This window comes from Mycteria americana, chromosome 8, assembly GCF_035582795.1.
Source record: "Mycteria americana isolate JAX WOST 10 ecotype Jacksonville Zoo and Gardens chromosome 8, USCA_MyAme_1.0, whole genome shotgun sequence".
Lineage (NCBI taxonomy): Eukaryota > Metazoa > Chordata > Aves > Ciconiiformes > Ciconiidae > Mycteria > Mycteria americana.
This window is the reverse complement of record NC_134372.1, coordinates 20,690,739-20,709,282: the sequence shown is the minus strand read 5'-3', so window position 1 is coordinate 20,709,282 and position 18,544 is coordinate 20,690,739. Positions and strand designations below refer to the sequence as shown.

At 41.9% G+C, this 18,544-nt stretch overlaps 2 protein-coding genes across 3 annotated transcripts in view; one reads left to right on the top strand and one right to left on the bottom strand.

Moving 5' to 3' along the window:
• Positions 1 to 18,544, bottom strand: part of CTNNA1 (catenin alpha 1) — a 120,042-nt gene that overhangs the window by 49,666 nt on the left and 51,832 nt on the right. The window contains exon 8 of the mRNA XM_075510064.1: positions 783 to 863. Coding sequence (XP_075366179.1) covers positions 783 to 863 — 81 coding nt within the window. The remainder of the gene's footprint in view (positions 1 to 782; positions 864 to 18,544) is intronic.
• LRRTM2 (leucine rich repeat transmembrane neuronal 2) lies at positions 9,103 to 14,784 on the top strand. 2 transcript variants are annotated; one of them, XM_075510066.1, is made up of 2 exons: positions 9,103 to 9,500; positions 10,264 to 14,784. In XM_075510066.1, exons 1-2 carry the CDS (start codon positions 9,471 to 9,473, stop codon positions 11,377 to 11,379), a joined length of 1,146 nt encoding a protein of 381 aa, XP_075366181.1. In that variant the 5' UTR covers positions 9,103 to 9,470; the 3' UTR covers positions 11,380 to 14,784. The 2 variants fall into 2 exon arrangements, with proteins under 2 accessions (XP_075366181.1, XP_075366180.1); XM_075510065.1 differs by having other exon boundaries at positions 9,836 to 14,784.

Genomic DNA, 18,544 nt, shown 5'->3' with positions numbered 1-18,544 from the left:
TATTTTTACTGTATTAATACATAAAGCTTTAAGTACTTTTGTCGTTGATCCTTTTTCCTTTGTGTGGTCAAGGCTTTCCCTGTACTAAGTTTTGTCTATACACTTTTTGCTTCAATTTAAATTAAATCTCCTTAAAAAACTGAGTTAGTTATATAAGTGCAAGTCACCAGTTTGGCCACAAATATTGATTTAGCAGCTCATATTGGTTTTGTCTGAGTAAATTTGCTGCTTTCCTTCAGCTGATTAAACAACATGCTGATTTAACTTTTTTATTTTTCTACTAGAATAAAAACATTTTTCAACAAACTTGATCCATATTCACATTTACTTGAAAAGGGGAATATATTGCTTTAAAAACCAAACTGACAAGAGATTGATGTTACATGAACAGTCCTCAAAGAAAAAAGCTCCGAGATGAATACCATCAGAATTATAAAACATACCTGATTATGTTCAAAATCCATAAAGTGTGAATTGGTTGGTGGTTTTTGGGGTTTTTTTAGTGGTGTGGTTTTTTTTTTTTTTTTTTTTTTAAAATCTCTCTTGCCACAAGGATGATTAAGAATCCAACATCTTTATTACACGGTTAGCAGGGGATTACATTTCTACCCCATGCTTCCCTGTGAACCAGGCAATGGAAGCTTCTAGCTTTTAATTCACTAAATACAAGCAGGCAAGCCCACTGCCCACTGGAAACAAACCAACAGATAACTTATTTCCAAGAGGGCAAGCATGCAGGAATGCACTCATTTGTCTCAACAAGTATCAACTTTATGTATTACCTGTCTACGCAAGTCTCTGGTCTTTTTGGTCATTTTATCAATTGCAGAGTTCAATGCATCACTTCTTTCTTTGCGTCCAGCCTGAAAAACAAGAGACAAAGAGGTAAACGGGTATTCAGGGCCTCAAAGTAAAACCAGTGTTATTAATTTCAAGTACATTGTCAGCTTTTTTTTTTTTTTTTTTTTTAATGATTATGCACACTAGAAGTAAAGTCTCCACCTCCCTGAAAGAGCACTCTCTTCCTGGCCGGTTTGGGCAGTACAAGAACATCTGACATCTTCAGATTTTACCTTTAACACTCTTCAGCTTTTTTCAAAAGAAAAGGATAGTTCCATAAATCTAGACATCTTTTTGCTCCTTATTGGCCAAAGACCATATTCAACCTCCAAGTTTTAGATTTCTCTGTTCTGCCAGCTCAGTCAACCACCCCACAGCTGGCACTGCATCAAGCCCAGAACAGCCCTGCTTCAATCCTCAATCTTCTATGGCCTTGGCTATTGAGATCGTCCAAGGCCAGTGGATTGCATGCAAATGTCTCTCACATTGCCTTCAACCTGCAGGTATGAGCATCATGCAAGCAGTCCACAGGGCTGCACATCTGATAAAACAGTGCTCCCCTACACACCTTCATACCCAACTATCACAGAAGACTGCTCTTGAGCAGGTAGTCAAAAGCCAAAAATCAATTATCTTAAAGGTAAAAGCCTTATAAAACATTTGTCAGAGATGAAATCCAGCATTTCAAGTAAGTATCCAGGCCCACCAGCTGAGAGCTGGGTTTTGCCAAGGTTCGATACAACAAGTTTCAGATTAGCCCTGTTGTTAAAGAGAAGGCTGGGGCCAAGAAGCAGTGACAGCTTCTCCCTTTTTAAGCAGACACTGGGTCAAAAATATCCTAATTTGTATCAAATTGGGAGTGTTAGATAAAACAATGGTGGTGGTCTAGTTTTGCTGGGAGTTTTTTTCTGCATAATATAGCTTATATTACAGTTTTGAAACACACTTTATGCAACCACAATCCAAATTCTGAAGTTCTAAGCCACAATCAATATAATTATCCTGTTGAGAAGAAAAACCATTTAGCAGCACTAAAGTGAGGGTATGCCAGTTCTCAATTCTCCTGGTGACAGGCTGATTTGAAATACCTGGATGGGCAGCCTTGAATCTAAAACATGGAGTCCACTGCACAGCAGAAATAAAAATTAAACAAAATCGGGGGTGGGGAGGTGGAATTAGGATACTGTAATGTCATTATAGTTTAATGAATTATTGAAGATTTGTCACCTCCCTGATCAAGCAATTTGATTCTCACCACAAAAGGTAACTGAAAAGTGACTGAAATTAAAACCAGGAGCTCATTCTGACTACACCACAGCCTTCAGCAGACCCGGTGTTGGCCTGTTCTTCACTCCACATTCAAAAATCAAAGCTGAAGTCTCTAAATAAAGTGAAGATTAATGCTGCTTATTTATTGAACAGTTTGGTGTTCCCATGCTTGGTGAGTATGAAAGCCAAAACACAGTTAGGCTAGAAAGTCCCTGTTCAGCTTGCATTGAACGCAATCGCTTTGTCCCAAGCTGCAGCTTCAAGTGCACAGGTGGCAGTGGGCACTGCCTGCACCCCAAGGTGGGCAGCGGGCTCCTCGCAGCACATGATTCACCTGGAAGTCTGAAACCTGCCAACTGGCAAACTAAAAGTATGCTCTGAGACATAAACCTGCAATTGCAGCTGCTTGCTCTTTCTGATGCTTTCACACCAGTTTACTTATTGCAACGTGACCATTTTACTGAACCCATGGCACCTGCCCGTACACATGGGAGTTTTTTTTCCAGTAATATCTTTGGATCTAAGACATACACTAATTTATTATGTAGAAAGCCAAACATTCAGCTATTCCAAGAAGCACCATTTTACTTCTCCCTGGGTGCCCCATTTTAACGCGAAGCAGGAGCATGCTTTTGAAGCAAGTCCACCCATCGCTTCCGCTTTGCTGTCCCTGGCTTCACAGCCCAGAACAGCCTCGGTGCACAAGAACCAGATGCCTTTCAGATGAGAGGAAAACCAAGAGATAGCTTCCACTGACAGACATTCAGTTCATGAAACCAGACCACAGCCAGTCCTATGTAGAATGCCCTGAAAAAGCATGCAATGCATACATTGAAGCCTAAGCAGCACCAATTTCATACTGTTGATCCATTCCTATTCAGATACACCACATATTAGCACAGGAAGAGCTGTATAATCTAAACACATTAGATTTTGGCAAGGCAGCTGCAGTTTATTTCCACCTTGTTTGTATTCAGAAATCTTAGTACAGAAGCTCATCAAAAGTATTAACAGAACTTCCTTCTGAAGGTTGCAACATAAAATGCCCTAATTTAGCTGTGGTAATTTAACAATTTAGCACAGTAGCACATAGTAGCACAACATAGCTACTAACCCAGCTCCCTCGTTAGGGCTGGTGCAGCGGGGCAGAACAGGACAAACATGATGGATGCCTGCACCTCTGTGGCTACAGACACTCTGTTGTCACTAACATCTTAAATCATTACAGCCAATTATAACCAAGGTCCTGGCCTGGAGACAAGGATGTCAAGTTTTGCTCATCTGAAGTTCCTTGACTTTTTTTGCATAAAGTGAAACATAAAACACTGTGGGATCAATTACGCCCTGTTAGGTCCAAGTGAAAGCAGCTAGTGGGACGGCGGTCACTGGAGCACATGAAGAGCCATACAGCCTGAGGCTGCACAAACCCCACAGGGCACATAAAAACACTGAAGATCATCACTGACCACATTGACCACAAGAGTCACTTTGTCCAGGCTCCCAGACACCCCATGAATTTTACCCATTGGTTCCACTCTACAGCTCAACAAGTCCTGTTTGAGCTAGTCTGTCGTGTGTGTGTCGTCCCCCCCCCCAGTAATAAATTGTGCTTTAAAGGCTCCAAGTGACAGTTTACCACCTCTGGGTAATTTGTTCCAGTAAACAATTGCCCTTACTATTAAAAAATTGGACCTTGTTTCTTGTCTAAACTTTCACTGAAAAGCCAACTAATGACCCAGCAGCGCAACACATCCCAGCTATCAGCTTCTCTTATCCATAGGATTAGGAGGACTCACAATAGCAAAGCCTGAATATTCAGATTACTAATAGGATTTTTAGATATTCAGCACAAAACTCTGCTGAGGGAATCACAAGCTCTGCAGTAAGTAAGCAGCTAATAGATTTGGTAGATTGAATATGGTCATGTTGACCATGTCAGTCATTTTGCAGTACGATACCAACAGCTCTGTCCGGTATCACGGATAATAAATTTAGCTACAGTGCAAATTTAAAGTAAATTAAATCAGATCTTGATCAAAGAGGCTAGAAGTGGTGTTAAAAATTGCTCACACCCCCCCGCTCTTCCACCATCATTGCTACCCTGCTTGGAAAGCAATACAAGCAGTCACTGTTGCATCCTTGCTGTTCCAGCTCACACAGCCGTCCCCACTAGGGTTTGTTTTAATGGCTTAAAGCAAAGAAAGGGGATTTGTATACAGGGAGGCAATTGGAATCACCATCTCTGTCACAAACCATTCCCTTTTTATGCCTGCCATCTGAATTAAAACAAACAAAAACTGAACCAAGTTTTTCCTACAGCTACCGATGTTAAAATCTAACCCCAACTGACTTACAAAGGTAACAGAGCACAGTGGTGGCAGTGCCTGAATGCTGTCTTAAAGCCACCAGGATCAGCAGCACACCTATTAGAATGAGTTACTCACAAAGCCATGTTTTTATAGCTAAATATCAAAAACTTTCATTGTTAATCTCAATGGTTCATCATCAGTTTAGGTTAAGCTAAGACCACAGAACTATTGAGAGAAACTGTGCCTCCTGCCTGGCACCAGTCCTCACAGCACTCCCACCTCTGCAGAACCCAGCATCACTCCTCCCCAGATTAGCACCCAGATGTGAGCCAGATGTGCTACCACTGCCCTGCCTGCTGCCTACCACACAATCACCTAAAAATGACAGTTTGCAGAGAGGTTTCCACTTCAGGTAATCTGTGAATTGTCTTCTAAGCTGTTTGTACAACAGGCAGCATCGTAGTTAATGATGGTGATTTAATAAGTGAAAAATGAGTGTTTGGCATACCTTCCTCTGGGGCAGGCAGTGGCAAAGGCAGTTGTATGTCAGTGTGCCACTGCTGAGCCATGCTTCATGGGGAGGCAGGAGATTTAGTGCTCAGATTCAGTTTGTCACATGCTTCATTTTTGCTTTGACACCTAGCCTAATTACATGTCTACAAAGGATAACTGTCCATACCCCTCTATTACCATGATACAAGGGCTGCAAACAAATTCCACATATAGTAGTGCTGAATCAAGACCAGGAACGGTAAGCAGCAAAGTATGACACACATGAATTTCACCGGTGTTTTCATATCTGAAGTCTGATGGCTGAGGAAGCAGGACTATATACTGGTTTGTTGCAGGAAGGAATCTCCCATGGCAAGCCCATAGCTCACCAAAGCACAGGGGCTGCATAGCATCGTCTAGGGTTCAGAAGGAACTTAAATCAGAATAAAGATGCCCGCACTCCCCCTCCTGCACAGCTTGCCATGCCATGCTGCTCCCACCCCGACGTCCCTCCCCCCCACCAGGCTGCAGCCACAGCGGCCCTACGCTACCCTTAGCGCCCACATAGAGGGGAAGGCCAGCTCCTGCACTCATCCTGGTACAAAGAGGAATTAAAACGTGCAACCAGTGCCAGGTGCAGAGAGCTGCCAGACGGGGAGGTGATAGTCACCACACTATGCCGCAGCACGTGTCCTTTGCTCCCAGCAAAACAATGACACCCGACCTATGCTGCCCTGTCCCACCACTCCCATCGCCCTCGCCCAAAGGACCTCTGCAGCTAGCCTGAAGAGCTAGACACGTCTGTTGATTATGCATAGCCCTGGACACACCTTTTTCTCGTGTGTCCACTTCTCGGGGCTCACCACTAACCCAGCTCCACAGTAGTGCATCTGAGTGACAGTATGTGCACGGTAATGCTACAGCCACACATCTGTGCTCATCTCCTTTGCCTCACAGCCTTACTGACACAGCACGAAGGTTATCTTTTAGCAAAAAAGCAGCAAATACTCCCATGATCCCCAACGTGCTAACACCCAGCAAAAATTAACACAATCATTTCTTCAGGCAGAAAGGTGAGCTGTCTGTTTGCATGGTGCCACACACACAGCTGCAAATCCTGGGTGCCCCAGCCTCACCTGCAACTCCAGGGCTTGCCATCCTCCAAGCCCACAGCACAAGAAAGTCACGCAGCCCACATCTACATCAAGTACAATTAGCTTATTTGTTGTTCTTAATACACTAGGAAGGCTTCCACAAGATGTCAGCCTAACTAAATGACAACACAAGCCTCAGGGTGCAATCTTACTTTTCCAGCTCGTGCGTTTAGCAGGAAAACCAGTTATTTTGCTGCTTGAGGAGTGGGGTGAGAGAGAAGCCCCCGAAAGGGTTATTTGGTCCTAGCAAGCTCATTCCTGAGGCGGACATGCCATCTTCCCTCTCCATGTTACACATGACGATTCGGGCTGTTACTTTGAAGCACCTATTCTGGTGGAAGTCCCCAGACGGCACTCATATGCATTTTTCCTCAGCATGCAAGCGAGTTTTCAGTCTCAGGAGAAATGTAATTGCATGAGTTTTGCAGACAGCTGGGGTTTATTCCCAGCCTATTACACCTTGACACCCCAGGCAGCTCCCAAGGAACAATGTGAATATTACCGCAGAGTTCCAGACTTAAGAGAATCAGATGCACGCTTTCATTAATATCTGTTATTTCATGACGAGTGCACATAAAAACATGTTTCACTAAGAAAAGCGCCTATAAAGTTCGCATTAACAGTTTCCCAAACAGGAAACTCGCTGGCAAGGTGCTAAATAGCCCTTGTTTGGTTACAGGCCAAAGAATAGAGAGCTTTAGAAAGGAAACAACTTGCCATGTTTGAACATTAACTCTTAACTCTGTGCCAAATTACACAATCTTGATGTGGGAGGAACCTACCAACAGATACTGATGCAAAAAAGCAAAACGTTTCCAAAAGATACCTAATTTCAGCCTCCTGGTAAGAGCAAAAAGATGTAGCACAGGAGAGGAGTAACATTTGACCTTATAGCCATTGTCATTTTATTAATTACACCCTTTGGAATGTTTGGTGGTTTTTTTTTAGTGTTATGTTATCGTATTTAAATGTTATTAAAATTCAAATCAACACTTCAAATCAGGATTTCGCACCAGATGAGCCACTACAAGAAGTACAACCACAGGTACTTCGGTGCAGTAGTTCCATCAGACAGCTGGCAACTGACACCTAAGGCTGGATTTCAGCTTCTGTACTTTTTGTACAGTGAACTTTCAACATGAAGAAACTCTTTAAATAGGTTTATGTAATTCCTTTGCATTTATTTCTTTCACTCTAGAGCAAATATGAAAATATTTAGTGGCAGAGCAATTTAAGAAATTTATCTAGCATTTCCTAATTCACTTTATCATTAAAGATAGTTGACTTTCCTGATGGGTTGGGGGTGGGGTTGTTTTGTTTTGGTTTTTTGAGTAGGTTTGAGGTTTTGTTTTTGTTTGTTTTTAAAGAGTTCACCGTCTCCATCCCTTTACTTTCCACTTAGCACTTCCCTTCAGTCTGCTCTGGATGGGACAGCCCACCACAGAAAGAAACTATTACAGTCAGTATTACAATTACTCCACGGGACAGCAAAGGGAGAAGCAGGCAGAAAAAAGCAAGTCTTAGTTTAAGTACATACCGCTAAGGAACCAAAGCTTAATAACAAAGGTAAACGGCCATTTTATTTTAAAATCTCCTTTTGACACAATTCATCATCTTCATCAGCACAGGAAGTTTGTTATTCTCAGCTCATCCCATATCTTCAGGTCATAAGTGATACCTTGTCACTACACAGCAAACATTTTCAGGTGTCTTGTACTACATTAATGCTTTATATCTCAAGGTGAAAATAAAAAAGCTCACCCAAGTTGCTTGGAGCAGGAAGCTAACACCCCTCTGCCTCACCCACATACAGTCAAGGCCAGAGCAGCTGCTCCAAAGGCCTTCCTGCACATGCACACAAAAATCCTAAAAAAAAAAAATTTAAGTCAAGTCTGTTCATTTACCTTTCAGCACCAGCTGTCCCAGAGGAGAGTTTGCTCCAGATAAAAGGGCAATGAACTTTTAAAGCAAGCAGCCATGACAGCACATTTGCCTCCTCCATGCTGTGTGTGCATGCTCCAGCCAGAGACCGGCTCAGCTGTAACAGCACAGACAGCTTTGCAGGGTCACTGTTTTTGCAAATGCAAATTTCTGCAACTCTAAAACACACGGGATAACTGCCATGGACCTACCCTGCAGCAAGATGCTAATGGAAGTAATGTCCCCCCTTTCACGGCGTGCATATAACACCAGAACGTAATCAGTGACCGCAAGAAAGCCCTCAAACTGCTCTGCACCCCGATGGTAAATGCCAACCTCACGACTTCTCCTGCACTCCAGTCCCCAGGAAAAGCAAGTACAAAAGCCGCTGTTGGGGAGGGTGGTGGTGGGGTGGTGGTGATGATAGGTTTTCTACTTTCATAACTGCATGCTGTCAAGCTTGGATTCCAATTAAATTTTTCCTGTGCCCTAACACAAGCTTTGCTTTTTCCAGAAATTTCCCATTGCTTGAAACATTCGCTCCTGTCCTGTGTGCTGTACTTTCTGACACACCCACCATCTTCATCTAAATGACTGTTCTCTCCCTTTACCACTTTTGCAGGGACCACAGTCGCACACAATTGTTACACGTAGCTTTAAGCTGCCAAATCCCTCTCACCTCCACAAAAAGCTGGTACTAACCACCATCCTCTGTCCAAACTGTGCATACTTTGCATCTGAAAATTCCCTTTATGCAGTGATATTTAACAGAAAACAGGCAGCAGCTAGCACTAAGTCACTTCCAACTGCAGCTCTGCGCTGCTTTTAATGCCAGCTGAATACAGCCAGCACAGATGGGGGGGGGGGGGGGGGGGGGAAGTGGGGTGGTGCAAGTCTTTCCTATTCCTTCTATCACTGGGACGAAGAACTCCTACTGTTGATTCCCCCCCCCCCCCGCCCCCCCATCAGTGGTCTTTAACACACACTATGCACCACAAAGCTTTAAAACAGCAAAGCTTCTGGAAAACCCAAACAAAAGGAACGTCACCAGGTGACGTCAGCCTATATACAGCCCTGTGTGGTCGCAGCGCATAAGCAAATCCATTCTTGTACCGCTTCCCTGAAAAGCTTTTCAGTAAATGCACTCATGCTACTACAGGAGCTTCTCTCAGCAATAAGCCACCCATCTGCCATCAACAAGTTAGGACTAAAGGAAGCCACAGCTGCAGAAAAAGAAAACGTGAGCTTCAATTAAACAGCTGAGCAGCTACAGAGGATGAAAACTTGTATTAAGCATTGATTTAAAAATTGCAGACCTGTCAGAGGAGATCAAGCCAGTGATTTCAAAAGGAATATTCCAAGAGAGGATCGTGGATTCAATTTTGCACTAATATCAAAGGACACTAAGCCCAGTAAATTATTCAAAGGCTATCTTACATTAGAGCCTTTTACAGACTCACAGTGTTGAGTCTAAAACTACGACTGAATGCAACCTCCAATGTACTCAAAAGAATGGGTAAGTTCCTGTGTTTCTATATACCTTGTATAATGAATGACCGGCTATGCTTTAAAGGAGCAGTTAGGTGCTAAAGCAAATTTTTCTGCACTGAACCTTATGAAAAAAATGTTTTCCAATTGTGACACTGTAATCCTCCATAACAGAGATAAAGACTCATCTTAAGTGTAATATCCGAGTATTCTGTGTTTCATAGTAAGTTGTTTCTTGCATTTAGAATTAGCTTGTTGGAAATGCATGGCAATGTTATCTGCAGTGAAATCTTCCATCGTGATGTTCAAAGTATACTGATAAGGCTATCCTATCTTGTTGTTTTCCTAAATTATATTCTGCAGGCTTACATTTCAAGTGGCCATTAGGGGCTCGTATGCTGGCAGCACTATATGCAATGAGTATGGTTTTAAAAATGCTGCCTGCCTTGGGCATGGCTTGTCCACCAAAATGTCGCTGTGAGAAGCTGCTCTTTTACTGTGACTCTCAGGGGTTTCACTCAGTGCCAAACACCACTGAAAAGGGCTCACTAGGTTTGTCACTGAGGCACAATTATATTTCTGAACTTGAAAGGGATCAATTTGCAAGCTTCAGTCAACTTACTTGGCTTCACTTAGATCATAATCAAATTGCAACAGTCAGAGAAGATTCTTTTCAAGGACTGTATAAACTTAAGGAATTAGTCTTAAGTTCCAACAAAATCTTTCATTTGCCAAACACAACTTTTAGCCAGCTGCTTAACCTGCAGAATTTGGACCTCTCTTTTAATCAGTTATCCTCTCTGCACCCCGAGCTCTTCTACGGCCTTCGCAAGCTACAGACCTTGCACTTGCGTTCCAACTCCCTGCGGACCATCCCGGTCCGCCTGTTCTGGGACTGTCGTAGCCTGGAGTTCCTGGATTTGAGCACAAACCGCTTGCGAAGTTTGGCTCGCAACGGATTTGCAGGATTAATCAAGCTGAGGGAGCTTCACCTAGAGCACAACCAGCTGACAAAGATTAATTTTGCTCACTTCCTCCGGCTGAGCAGCCTGCACACGCTCTTCTTGCAGTGGAACAAAATTAGCAACTTGACATGTGGGATGGAGTGGACCTGGGGCACCTTAGAAAAGCTCGATTTGACTGGAAATGAAATCAAAGCCATCGACCTAACAGTCTTTGAAACTATGCCTAACCTTAAAACCCTCCTAATGGATAACAACAAGCTCACCACTCTGGATTCCAAGATCCTAAGTTCACTGACATCCCTCACCACTGTGGGCCTCTCCGGCAATCTGTGGGAATGCAGCCCAAAGATCTGCGCCTTGGCCACATGGTTGAGTGGCTTCCAAGGTCGGTGGGAGCACTCCATCCTCTGCCACAGCCCCGACCACACCCAGGGAGAGGATATTCTGGATGCAGTGTATGGTTTTCAGCTTTGCTGGAATTTATCGACTGTTGTTACGCCTGTGGCTACGACATACACAGTTCCGACTACCGAGTACACGAAAATAAGCTCTTCTCATTTCCATATGGGAGACAAAGAGATTCCAACTACAGCAGGCATGGTCGTTACCACTGAAGAACATTTCCCCGAGCCAAACAATGCCATCTTCACTCAGAGGGTAATTACAGGAACAATGGCTTTATTGTTTTCTTTCTTTTTTATCATTTTTATAGTGTTCATCTCCAGGAAGTGCTGCCCTCCCACATTAAGAAGAATTAGGCAGTGCTCAATGATTCAAAACCACAGGCAGCTCCGATCCCAAACACGGCTGCATATGGCAAATATGTCAGACCAAGGACCCTATAACGAATACGAACCCACCCACGAAGGACCCTTCATCATCATTAATGGCTATGGACAGTGCAAGTGTCAGCAGCTGCCATATAAAGAATGTGAAGTATAATACCTACATGCCATCCAAAATTAAATCAGATAAGTAACCTATTTTAAAATTGATGGGGACCTACATCAGATTCTAATTTTTACAAATGTTGACATAAAGCCTAATTTTCCAAGCTACTTAATGGAACCATTGTTTATGGAGTGGTGCGGTATTTTTAAGTTTTTTAAAAAATAAATCCATAATATTTTCAGTGTTAAAGAAGCAATGATTACATTAAACTTGCACTCCTAATGTTTAAAAGTCTAAAAAGATGCTCTCCTCAAACTATGTAAAATGTTTCATGTTATGTAATTATATGACTGTGTGTAAACATTTATACCCAAGTCTCCATATTATACTTTTTCTCATGAAAACAGTCCGAGGGGAAGGATACTGGATATCTGTACAGAGATCTGCGGGGGGACATACACTCCATTTGTTCCACTGCAGCTGTAAGATCCCAAACACTCCAGCTGGCTCTGTTCACTTTAAAGGCAGCCGTGGAGGAAGATTTTCCTCCTCTGATAATTTCACTCCAGTAAAAAAGGGGAGGGGAAACCATTAAAGGGCAACGAAGGTCCAGGTGGGGATTTAAGTGCATTAAGGACCGGTGAATTTATTTTAAATACAGTTTTCCTATCTGCATTGATAGTTTGGCTTGCTTAAACAGACCTTGCTAAAGCTCACAACAGATACAGAAAGGAACAGTTCACATGGTCACAAATTAGCAGGATGACCACAAATTAGCAGGACGACTCTCCAGGCACTTACAAAGTAGGCGGCGTAGCTTATTTAGGAAGGCTCAGTACAACAGGATCAATTCTAAATATTAAGTGCATTCAATTCTTATCTGCTCTCTGGTTTGACTTGATGATGCTTTTCATGAATTCAGGCTAATTACTTACAACTATGAACAAATGGCGTTTCAACACCTTTTCATGTGTAAATACCCTTAATGCAAGTTTTTCTTAATTAAAACTAAATATCAACTGCAAGGTTAAGGAGAAGAGAAAAGGAAGGAAGAAGCCTCTCTTTGTCCCCCCGCTGCCCTCCCCAGCTGAGGCTTCCTCTTGCCTGGAAGCTATTTTCATGCACTAACTCCACTGGTTTCTCTGGAGACAGAATTAGCCCCTGTAATATAAGCTCTCACTTGTCCTCCTCTTCCAAAATTCAAAGTAATTAGCAGTTAAAAAAAAAGTACCTTCTGATAAGTTAAGAAAATATAATTAGTTTATAGAATAGTTCACTGAAAAATGTTTCATTTCTTACTTGATATGGGACAGAATCTAAACTAGTATGCCATTTTAAAAAAGTCATATATAAATATATATACGTCCCCCTCTCATTCTTAAGGAGTAATTTGATTTCTTCAGCCAGAAGTTCCATATTGCTATTTATACTATATTATGAAATTATATGTAAATATTTGCAGATCTATGCAGCAATGGTGGTAGTCAGATGCCACGGGGGCAGGGGGGTGGGGGGTCTGCAAAGGATTACATTATTTTTAAGTCAACTGCTCAAATATTGTAAACATTCTAACCAAAGCTAAAAGGACCAGAGGGGTGGAAATTTTTTTTATATATATATACATGTATGTATAACTAAAAAAAAATGTGTTGTGTCCAATGCTGCAGTGTTAAACTATTACCAGCACACACCGATGAAGAAAAGAAATTCCTCACAGTGTTGACATACCTTGAACAAATCGGTAATTACAGTATGCTAATTGTGTTGTACTAAACCATTCCGCAAACTTTTTAAACAGAAAAATCACTGCATAAAAATCTGTTTGCTATTTCACTCTGCTTTTATATATCTGTATTACCACTTAGTGAGGTATTTAGGGTGCAATTATACAACAGTTTGATGTTTTATTGTGAAATGAATTCGTCCAAGGCAATTATAGCAAGATAAGTGTGACTTCTGTTAAGATTTTACATAAAGATTTTTCAGTTACTGGTTTTGAAGATATTAATTTGCATCGTTTTACTTTTACATACAGTGCCCTTATTTTAAAACAAATATTTTGTTTACTTCCTGTGACTCTGTACTTTAATGGAAGAGATTCAGTGAAGCCTAATGGTTTTCCCTAGATACCTTTGAATCCTTGTAACTGGTTATACTATGATGAACTGATTTACACATATTCTAGGAAATCAGTTACTGCTTTTAACTGAACACAATAAATCCTGCAGGGCAGGTGGACAAAGAGCAAATATTCTGTATGACTGAATCCCACATGAGCCAGAATGCCAGACCTAAGCTGATAAATACATTTTTTGTATTTATATCCAAGGGTATTTAGCTGCTTACAGAAAGACTTCCTTCATTCCTCACCACGAGTAAGTGCTCACAGCTCTCCCCCTACATCCAGGCTTTTGCTCTGCTCTGGGCAGGCGAGCATGCATCACTGTCTCAGCAGCAACCTGCCCCTGCACCTCCCTTACCAGACCAACACAATGGTCTGCACCAGGGCGAACTGAAGAGCTGACACTTCTGGGAATGATTTTCATGTACAGCTGTAGGGTACCAGCAGAGACAAAGTTATAACTGAACTCATTAATTATACTGGCAGCCAAATAATCTTGCTACACTATCTTCAACCATCAGATGTCAATACTGAACTCTGGTATCCTCAGCTGCATTTGCAAGAAGGAATTCCACCTTTCTCCTCCACGCCCAGCAGAAACCTCTGCTGCAAGACAGTTCAAAAGGTACCATGTCAGTCTTCCACACAGTAATGAGAAGTGGCTGCTTGACTGAACTACTGAGGTTCCTCCCAAGGAGGTGCTTCCCCAATACCCCAGCTCTGTGCAGAAGCCCACTCCATCTTTATTAGCTTATAATTGTGCCCAAGAAGAGTAAAGAGAGATGTTCCAGCAATGCTGGATTTAATCCTCTTCTCCACCCCAGACACTCATACCAATTTTCCAAGCATTAAAGCACTGTTCCAGTGTCTCTCAAAGCAAACACACCCAGGTGCCCAACTTCTCTCCCCCACCAGTACCCCCAGTTTCCACTGATCCTGCAGTGCTGCCTTGGCTCGCAGACAGTGAAGCAGGAGGCCAGCAGACACAGCCTAGCACAGCACCATTCAATTTTACTTTGACTCTCTGTACTACACACTAATATGCAGCCAATCTCGCAAATGCCATGGTTTATGTCTGCCATTTCCAAAACCATTTGTTGCCAGGTTCCAGGCATAAGCAAAGCAATTCCGCAAACATTACATTTAGGGTAACAGGTATCATAAAACTCACAGAATGTCAAACACTAGCAGTGAAGTCAACTTGAATTCCCTTAGGAGGGACAGCAAACGGCAGGCAAAGCCATTGCTCTACACAAGGACACAAGCAGAGGCTGTTAATTTTTGTTTCATTTTATTTTTTTAAGTTACTGTCTTCCATTCTCAATCGCTTGTGACTCTTCCAGGCCAGGAGGGTATTGTAGTAATTGCATTACTCAGCAGTCTCTGATTTATTTTGTTTATGGAACAAGAACCATGACGACTTGGTTTAAATTAATCGTATTTTAGTATGAGCACTGGCTAATGACAAGAGGTTGTTAACTCGCTCTCCCCAAATATCGTCTCTGTTGCACAGCCTCAGTTTCTACAGATACTAAATGGCATTACAGGTGCTTCACCACCTCTAGGCACAGCCTCCTGCAAGTGTTCAGGGCCTTTTAGAAATGAAAATTTCTTCTACTGCTCTTGAGATCCTTGTCCCATCCAAAGATCTCCTCCAGCCTCACTGATCTCCAACCAGCTTTTCCTTCTCCCCACCCTCACATCAGTGAAATGTGAACCTCGCAGCACAAGTTCAATTTTTGAGTCATCATACCGGAACAGGTCTGAACTAATGCTTCCAGTTCCCCTCTCGTTAGTCACTCTGTATTAGATCATTGTTTAAATGCACACAACTAAAAATTACTCAATAAAGAGTAAAATAGGTTAGCATTTAGTCTCCGGCTGAAGTGTTCCTCTGCACAGATCTCCCATTTCCTATCAGATGGAAGCATAATTAATGCCACTGTATCAATGTTTGGTTTTGTTTGCTTTTCCCCCAAGCAGAAATTACCTGATTTTTCAGTGACAAGCCTAGTCCGCATGCTAATCTAAGCATCTGAGCTTATGTCCCATTACCCCCCTTAGAAGACAGTGGCCTATTGCTAACATGGAAAATCAGAGATACCCAATGGCTTTAAACCAGAAATCTGCACTACACATTTTTTAATGTGCCTAAGTTAATTTCTGTACTACTTTAATGAAAATAAAGTTGATTTAATTGTGATCTGCATAGCTATCAAAATCCATCTGTTCAGACCTATGAAATCTACCCAGAAGCTGAATTTCATCTTTCTTATGAAGTTTTCCATAAAAATCAGAAGTTCAGAAAGGGATACAGTATTTCTCCTCCCCCTCAAAAAGGGAACAAGTAAGGAAACAACAAAAATCAAAGGCAGCTGCACAGCAGCAGCTCCTCCCTTCCCACACCTTTCTTCATTGCAGAGTCCTGTACACTGGAACTGGTACCAAGCTTTGCTTTTTAAGCATCAGGCTGGCGGGATGCTTAAAGATCATTTCAGAGTCACCTGGAAATTCAGCATTTCACATCTTGTATAAAAATGGTTTGAGTTGTATCTAGGGAAATGTAACAGAAGCTCTGATGGATATCATCAAGGCTCAAACAGGGGAAAACTTGTGCTAAGGACAAAATACCATGCAGCTTGTGCACCTCTGGTGTAAGCAATGAAAAGCTGCACCTGCTATCCTTCAACCATTCCTTTGTAAAAAACCAACAAAACCCACCCCATTTTTCTTTTTATCATCATGAAGACATTAGTGAGTGAACTATTCCACCAGCTTAGTAACCAGAGATTAAAAAGGAGTCTTAGATGCATTGTATTTAAATTATGTTTAAAGAGCCACTTTCAGGTGGGAGGGGGTATAAGTAATGGAGTAAAACCAACTGCAGTGTACAGAAAAATTTTATTATTAAAATTGTGTATACTGTAAAACTGAACTTGCCTCTTTCTTCCTCCATCTTCAAAGAGAGGTGTCAAAAGCTTATTCTTTTCAAAATATGTAAAGATCAGTCTACGTCCTCTGCAGTTTAAGAGTGCATCAGCACTATCCAAAGCAGACAAGTCAGGTTTGGGCCAGTCCATTTGCCGTACTCCTATCAAATACAGCACCTTCTGTTTTACTACAATAAATGAGCTGGTCTGCATGGGTTCTCCTCAAACAAGATGTCTCTTGACTAGCAAAAACTGTTTGTATAAGCAAGATGAGAGACTGAAAACCAAACCAAAGCCAAACTCTCAGCCCTTGAGACTGAACCCCTGTGAGTACCTGCATGAGACACAGAACACACAGTAGCATCCTCTCCAGTGCGCCGCCGTGAGCCTCAGCGCAACCCAGCAGAGGCTGCCTGCAGGGCTACTGAGACCTGGCTCTAACCCTAGATGTTCCCCTTGGGTTGCCTGGTAGACCAACCATTGGTCATGGTGCCAGCCAGGAGCGTGGCATTTCCAACAGGACCACCTTGCCAAGAATTCAGCAAGGACAAACAATCCATATCATTTAGAGATGTCGAACTAGCAAGACATCACTTCAGCTCTGAATTACAGCCGTCTAGAAAGTGTCAGAAATACATTCCCGGTACAAGAAGTGTTCTTTATATGGGCTACCGCAGCGAACGTAATGTTCAAAATCATGGTGTTTCAATAACATGAGAAAGATTTCTGATTTAGAGAAGTGACAAGTTCACAGACACAACCCAAAAGCCTTGATACAACAGCTGAACAAAAGAACAAGTTTCAGGATGTTCCAAGATGATTACATGCACTGAACTGCCAGCTAAAATAATTTCCATAACTAAGCCTTAGCTGCATTTACTTTTTTTGCAAAAGGTTTGGCTGGAACAAGTTCAAGGGTTTTAAATGTCAGTTGGCTAACTGCCTCTCAAATCCTTCTAATGCTTCAAAGAAGCACATGATAAGTCTATTTTCTTAAACTGTCAGAGACTAATTTTAAGATAAAAAGCATCTCTCAAATGCAAAACCAGTTGTTTTCACAAGTAAAGGTAAGATACATAAAAGAAAAAAATGATATTCTGAACATACTATGCAAAACCTTTAAATCCAATTAGTGGCAAGGAAATGTCAACATCACTAGCAACTAACTTTTCAATGTAGGCTGTGTTAAGACAACTGCAAAAAAAATTGAGACTCAAGAATCTGACCAGAGAGCACTGCACAAATGAACTGAAAATTGCAGCACATCTGGGAAAGCACAGACTCCCTCCTCTGGTGAGTGTACAGGCTAAGGGACAGAATGCAGCGCAAGTGTTCATCCATCATAAAACCCTAGTGTTAATTATTTACTGTAATCTGTTCTTAAGGGAAAAAGCTTTATGAAATCATTGTTACCTAATCAGCAATTTCATTACGATGAAGATACTGGGAAAACAATTGTACTATAATGAATTAAAGCTCTATCTGTCATAGTCGATGTCAGGAACCACGTGCTCTGGGAGTTATTTTGGAAGAAATTCTTCACGCTGAGGGTGGTGACACACTGGAACAGGTTGCCTAGAGACACAGTAGATGCCCCATCCCTGGAAGCACTCAAGGTCAGGTTGGACGAGGCTTTGAGCAACCTGATCTAGTTTAAGATGTCCCTGCTCATTGCAGGGGGAGTTGAACTGGATGACCTTTAAAGGTCCCTTCCAACCCAACCCATTCTATGATTCTATGAAACAAAAAAATGGCTACAATTGCCTCATTAACAAAATTTAATGTTTATTTCTGTGATGCATGACTAAAGAGGTTTGGCTACTATGGGAATTCAGCAAATGTTTCCAGGCTGAGGTAATCAAAATATTATTTTATTTCTTCTGCTTCTTTCAATCAACAAGGTCTAAGAAATTTGACTTTTTCTTCTTTCTTCGTCTGCTCAAAGGTTGAGACCAAAGACTTAAATATACACAAAAAACATTTGAGACCTCTGAATTGGCAGCATAAGAACAAGCAGCTAGGAGCTGAACAGTGACCAGAAGGGAATATACCTTGAGTTAAATACAAGGTCTTCTCCCCAGTTTGTAACACAAACCCTTCCAATGCACACACAAGCAAAACTGAAGTGGTATTCTCTACTACCAGCACATTTTAAGAAACTAAT